This window comes from Engraulis encrasicolus, chromosome 10 (assembly GCF_034702125.1).
Source record: "Engraulis encrasicolus isolate BLACKSEA-1 chromosome 10, IST_EnEncr_1.0, whole genome shotgun sequence".
Taxonomy (NCBI): Eukaryota; Metazoa; Chordata; class Actinopteri; order Clupeiformes; family Engraulidae; genus Engraulis; species Engraulis encrasicolus.
Genome location: NC_085866.1, coordinates 47,483,412 through 47,490,025, shown reverse-complemented (window position 1 = coordinate 47,490,025; position 6,614 = coordinate 47,483,412). Strand labels below are relative to the sequence as shown.

The window sequence follows — 6,614 nt, the reverse complement described above, 5'->3', positions numbered from 1 at the left end:
TCATGGGCGACAAAGCAGGGGTTTGGTGACGGCCCTGCCGTCTTGTTTCTATGCGTCTGGTAGCACAGAAAGCTGTCGAAGTCCCATCCCATCATTTAATTGGCCATGTACGTACTGGTAGTAAACTAGTACCTTTTTAAAAGTGTGCCCTCCCTAGTAGGCCAGTCAATCTGTCGTTTGACCCGGGACAAATTGCAATAGTAATCATTCTAAAAAAAATGTAATGTGTCTAAATAACATTAAAAATCTACAGCTTCATTTTTAGTAGAACGTACTTTTTTCAGTTGGAGTTGGAGATTTCCCATTCATTTCCCCATAGGGAGACAATAAAGGAGATATTTGGCGAAATCTTTAAACAATGAGATATTAATTTGAAAGTTTCACAGTTATTTACTCAAGCAAAGACAAAGATTTTTTTGCATTGCAAGTCGTCTGAAATATGATAATTAAATATGCAAATGAGAGCACATCTAATTAATAAATTATGCAACAACGGGCAAAACATAAAACAAATGGCAAAAGTAATGATTCACACTTTTTATTGATACTTTATCCACCCTACATCACATATGAAAAATCTACCTTCATCACTTTAGTGGAACAGACTTTTTTGAAGGTCAGAAGTAGCAGATTTCCAATGCATTTTGCTATTCAGTGACTAAAGTCGGATACTTTTGACCTTGGGAAAAGTATGTTCCACTGAATTGATGAAAGTAGATTTTTAATGTGTGATGCAGAGGGGTTGAAGGATCAATATAATGTATTAACCATTACTATTACAATTTGTTTTATGCTTGGTCTTACCACAGATTTTATCACATATTTCAGTACATATGACCTCATTTGCATATTTCATCATAATTTTTCCGAAAACTTGCAATACAAAAATTGTTTGCCTGAATGTGAGTTACCAACTGTGAAAGTTTCAAATGAATTTGTTATAGTTTAAAATTTTACCCTATTCACCTTGTATCTCCTATAACGTCTCCCTATGGAGAAATGAATGGGAAATCTGCTAACTTTGACCTTGAAAAAAAGTATGTTCCACTAAATATAAAGCTGTAGATTTGTAATATGTGATACAAGGGGGTTTAAGGATCACTTAAAAGTAGGAACCATTACTATTGCAATTTGTCCCGGGTTTGGGCCTTTTTAGAGCTAAATTGACTGACCTATAGCCTTTAGGGAAACCCTTTAACATAAGGTGATGGCTGACTTTTTAATTTATACTATTGGGACCAATGCAGAAATGTTTGATTATAGCACTGCGCACTTGCACAGTCAGCATATGGGATTATAGGCCTACTATGGGAATCAATGCAGAAATGTTTTATTATAGCACTGTGCACTTGCACAATCACCCGTATTATTATTATTATTATTGTTATTATTATTATTATTTACCTCTGAGAGTGACTAACCTGGAATCAAAGTTATTCTAGCTGTCTGAAATGGCATGTCTTAAAGGCTCAATTGGCGATTGGCTTCTTACCGCTGCATAGATGCATGTATTTTACCGTCATAGATTCATTCTTAAAATGCATTCATGGGCAAAAATGCCATTTCTCAAACCCCACAGATAGGCTGATAACAGGATCTCTTTAGAGCATTTTTATTTATATGATTCACTTTGTCAGAGAAATAGATAATATATCTCTGAAACATAACAACACAATGTGTCCTCACACTGGATTACGGCTTGTTAAAAAAGATAAGCACGTGGTAGATGAATAAATATAAAATGGTCACCATAACATAAGACCTAATCTGCAATACCTTCAAAAAGATATGTTTACCAGAGCTGTTTCAACAAAGCATGGTGATACAAAAAATGGTCCGAAGAAGTAAAGAAAGCAACATTATAATTACTTTTATAGATTTAAGTACATTAAAATTGCAACTTGTTAAAAAGCAGAAGTAAAAAAAATAAAAACTATTCTCATCTTCAATATTGTTAACATTACAGTAAAATAATGTGTCACACACTATTAGTTATTATAGCACTACACCTTACCTGACTCCATCCATCTGGTATTGACATCAAATGTTGCAAGTGCATAACCATTTTCATTCTTTCTGTGTGCTGCTGTAGTGTAGTATGAAGATTTTTTAAGTGCCCTAAATATTTACAATAAAGAAACTAGAACTTGGACCAGGTCAATGATCAATAACCAGTATTTTCCCAGTCATTGAAGTATGTGGTATTTGAAAAATAGGTTTGATTTCTTCTTAGTATGTCATACAGACTGCAACACTAAATGGTAGCTGTCCCCCTCATACAGTACTCGCCTCAAGCAAGTGTGCACGGCTCACACAGTCGAATGTCCTTGTTTGCCCTCGGTATTTGCACACAACAAGCCACCCTGGGCAGCCATGCAGTCGTAGTCTGGAGGCACATCAAAGAAGAGCTCGTCATCAAAGCAGGACTCGTCGTCCGGCGCAGCCAGATAAGGCAGCCTCAGCACCAGGCCGGTCAGCAGCCCCCCTACGGCGGACACCGCCATCGTGCCAAATACGGCCGCCACCTGGAAGAGCGCCTGCTCTCGCGCGCTGCGGCCCAGCCCTGGCCGAATCCCCGGGATCAATTTCTGCAGCTCCCCAAGCCGGGGGTCGCCTTCCAGGGGCGCTCGGTAGCAGAAGATCTCGTAAAGGCTGGGGCCGTAGGTTTCCTCGCTGGCGAGTAGTATGGCCACGATGCCCGCAGTGCTGGAGATGAGTCCCGTCAGGCCGTGGAGGTTGTGGATGCCGCACTGGTCCTGGATCCTCAGGTGCTTGGACAGGAACGGGCTGAGGTAGCGGTATCCCAGCATGCACGCGGTGCATCCCATCATCCCCAGCACGTAGGCTGCGGCCGGGCTGATCATCATGTCCACGGACGCCCCCACCGTCACTCCGCCTGCCAGCGTCACATTCTGGACGTCTGCCATGGTGATTTTTCCGTTCTTGTTGAGCATGGCAGACAGGGCAAAGGCCGTGAGGGTGGAGGCGGAGAGCCCAATGAAAGTATGGAGCACTGCCCGGTGCTGGTCATCGCCCTTCAGGGTGAGGGCAGAGTTGAACGAGGGCCAGAAAACCCACAGGAACAGCGTTCCCATCACGGATAAAATGTCCGACTGGTAGCTTGTCACCTCCTTGGCATGACCCTGCTTGAGACTGGGCCTGTACAGGGCAAAGGTCACACCCAGTCCAAAGTAGCAGGCAAAGAGGTGGATGAGGATGGAGCCACCTGCGTCGTTGATCTTCAGATACGTGAGCACGGCCCACTCTGTGATTGCAAACACCGGCACCTCCAGCAGGGCCATGACCAGGAGCTGCACGGGGCTGGTCTTGCCCAGCACAGCTCCGAAGGAGATGAGCACCACGGCACAGGCGAACTCCGCGTTGATCAGGTTCACCACGCCGAGGTGGATCTTGCCCTCCCTGAAGAACTGGAAGTATCCCTGGATGAGAATGGCCCACTGGATAGCGAACGTGGCCGTCAGGAAGTTAAAGACCATGCCGCCAAATCCATACAGGCGGAAGAACGCCAGGAGGCACCCGAAGCCAAGGAAGATCATGACCTGGATGTCGGCAAAGACGGGGTAGTCGCGGTAGAGGGCGTTCTCCATAGGCTTGGTGACGTTGCTCTGGTGTTTGGCATTGGCGTCGTCATCGTAGGTGACAAAGAAGGTGTAAAGTGTCACGATGACGACCTCGAAAACGAGGAGAAGTGCAGGGAGGCGCACCCGCAGGCTGGTGGATGTTCTTTTCATATTTGCAGCTTTTCTGCCAAAAAAACTGGTGACATGTGCCCCGCTCTGTTGCTGTCTCTCAGCCTCAGCCTCCTCTTATCCTCTCCTGCAGGGAAGCCGACAGAGGGGGTAAAAAGGAGACAGTTGTCCCGGGCCCAGTGAGAGAGGGAGCCCAGAATTGGGTCCTCATTACAATGTGTGTTTTGGATGAGGGTGCCCTTTCAGATGGCTTTGTCCTGGGCCCGGCCAAAGCTGTCACTGGCCCCGCTCTCCTGGGTGATATCAACCGTGCACATCATTGGCTGAGGTCACAGACATTCCATGCCCCCCTTCCCTGCCCTTTGTCCACTCACCATACTACATGGGCTTTTGCTGGATGTCAGCATTTTCCTCTCTTTGTTATGAGAAGTTTGAGTCAATAAAGTGATTAAGTTATCACATGCTATAGTCCTCACCTGCTACAAAAGAATGATCTTTTATGTGTTATGGTTTTAACAGGTGGTGTTTTCAACTTCACCTGTTAAAGGATTCCATGTATTGCAATCTGGTGTTCTTAGCACACAAGTTTGTGCTCTATCACTGAAACTGTTCTGATAAACTGCCTGTTCGATTCCTTTGAACTCTGATGGAAATGTACCCTGTGGCCCCGAGTATTGATTTGTCACTTCGCACAAATTGTAAACAGTCATTGCCATTGAGTGAGAGTGAGCAGGTAATTAGATATATTCCTGACGCTATTGATGTGGATGATGTTTACAAACATGCCACACTGATAACAACAAGAAGTTAAAAAAAATAACTTTCAAATTAACTAATTAAGATGAACTTTCCTGAGACTCAGAGTTGATATTAGCCAAATGGGTCTGTTCAGCTACACACACAGAGATCAAGCACTGGTTTAACCCCAGAGAGTCCTAGCTCATGTCTGGCAATGAATTATCTCTCTGAATAAAACACTTCACCTCTCTAATGTCCCTACAGTTATACGGAAAACACAGCAGGGACAATGATCTACAGAAATGAGTAATTCACATGAACTTCAAAAATGTGTAGTGTTTAAATTCTGTTTCCTTTACCTAGTCTTGTATTCTGAGAAGTTCTCCAACTTACCAACATATTCCCTGGGCCATATTGCATCCACGGCTACTTTATATTAACATATTGATTGAAATTAGTGAAGGGCTGCACTTTGCATAGATCGTTTTCATTAGGAGTGGCTATGTTGTAACAAGTGTTACAACATAACCACTCTTCTGGTATTGTGTGCTGCCTAGACAAATACTGTAAGGCAGACATTTCCCAAAACCTCAGTCCAGCTTCTTAGACACATTGTTCTCCGTGTTATATGTGCCTTTGTTACTGAGTGGCTGCAGTAGAATCACCACCTTCATTATGAAACAGTCTTCCTGACGATTTGCTCGCTATTTATTTGCTGTGTTACCTCTTAAAGGAGCACTCCTGCCAATTTCAATATGCTGTTGTATTGCTCACACTATGCTTGACATGTCAGTAGGCCTACTGATGCTGCATTGTTTGTCTCAGCCCTTTCCGATATATGAGCTATTCTAATGGGGTCAGCTTTTGTTTACATTTTTAAAATATCTTAACATAGGTCTACTCCAAATATTTTTCCAAAAGGTATCGCTGTTTGCCAGTTGTCTGCTGATGTTGCATAACCTTTTGAATGTTTTGGGAATACATCAAGATGTTTTTTTGAAATGTAAACAAACAACTGCCCCCATTACAATAACCAGGATCTCAGAAAAGGCTGAAGAAGAAAAACAATCTCAGGTTCTGACAAGTCCATGGTAGTGTGAGCATTACGACATGTTGAAATTGTCTGAAGTTACCCTTTAAGCAAGGAGAGGTATGCAGATTTATTGTGTAGCCTACAGTGAGTTTAGCATGTCATCAAGAGACATCGGAGATTTCATCTTTTTAATCTACTAGCCTTGTGGACATGGTGGTAATTTATAAATAAATAATGAGACGTAGCTTGTGAGTGCGGATTTTTTTTCTTCAAGTTGATACCTTTTATCGTGCACCCAAAGTCATTCATTTTTTCCCCAGAAGTTGAGCTCGCCCTCTGACAAACTTGAATTTCTTGGTGCTCTCATCATCTGAAAAGGCCTTGGCGTATCACTTAAACCACGTAAATATATTATAAATACTTGGTCACCCCTCAAGGCTTTAGAACTGATTGGATTGGCTATAAGTCATAGATGTGTTTTGATATGTCGGTTTTTGAGCTGTTGAGAAACATGCCACACAAGACACTTTTACAACTGACCCCCCTTTATAGAGTTAAAGAGTGATAAACTAAAACCAGAAACATTTGCTCAGGTCATGCAAATGGTTGCCATAGTCAAAAGCAGGGCACCAGTCTGAAGTAAGGGCTACACAGTGGACTTTAGACACCCTAGCTGAAAGGAAGAAAACATAGAGTAAACAAGATTTAGATTCACTCAATCATTTCTTTTAGAAAATCTGCTTTGAAATATTACACACATATTGACACCTTTATATTGTGTTTATTTTGTTTGTATGACTCTGTTATGTGGATAAGTTGTTTTATGTAGTAAAATGCACATCGTATGGACAGTGTGCTTGAATAAAAGTGGTATGACTGCGTACAAATGAATCTGAGTCATTGATTTTGACTGATATGCTACAAGGTGTTTTACCTGAGGGGAAAAATAGACAAGCATTCATATCTAGGCAGGTTTACTTTAAAGGATAACCTCAGTCAATTTCAACATGTAGTTGTAATGATCACACTACCCCGGACCTCAGTACCTGAGGTTTTTTTTTGTTTTTCTTCAGCCTTTTCCGAGATCCTGGTCATTGTAATGGGGCCGCGGTTTGTTTACATTTAAAAATATA

General features: G+C 42.3%; 1 protein-coding gene across 1 annotated transcript; it reads right to left on the bottom strand.

The window, feature by feature from the left end:
- Positions 1-1,610: 1,610 nt before the first annotated feature.
- rh50 (Rh50-like protein) lies at positions 1,611-4,143 on the bottom strand. The gene has a single exon (XM_063209148.1). The coding sequence runs from the start codon at positions 3,750-3,752 to the stop codon at positions 2,310-2,312; it is 1,443 nt and encodes a 480-aa protein (XP_063065218.1). The 5' UTR covers positions 3,753-4,143; the 3' UTR covers positions 1,611-2,309.
- Positions 4,144-6,614: the final 2,471 nt, after the last annotated feature.

Coding starts and splice junctions, on each gene's coding strand:
- rh50 (XM_063209148.1), bottom strand. CDS start 3,752: ATGAAAAGAACATCCACCAGCCTGCGGGTGCGCCTCCCTGCACTTCTC.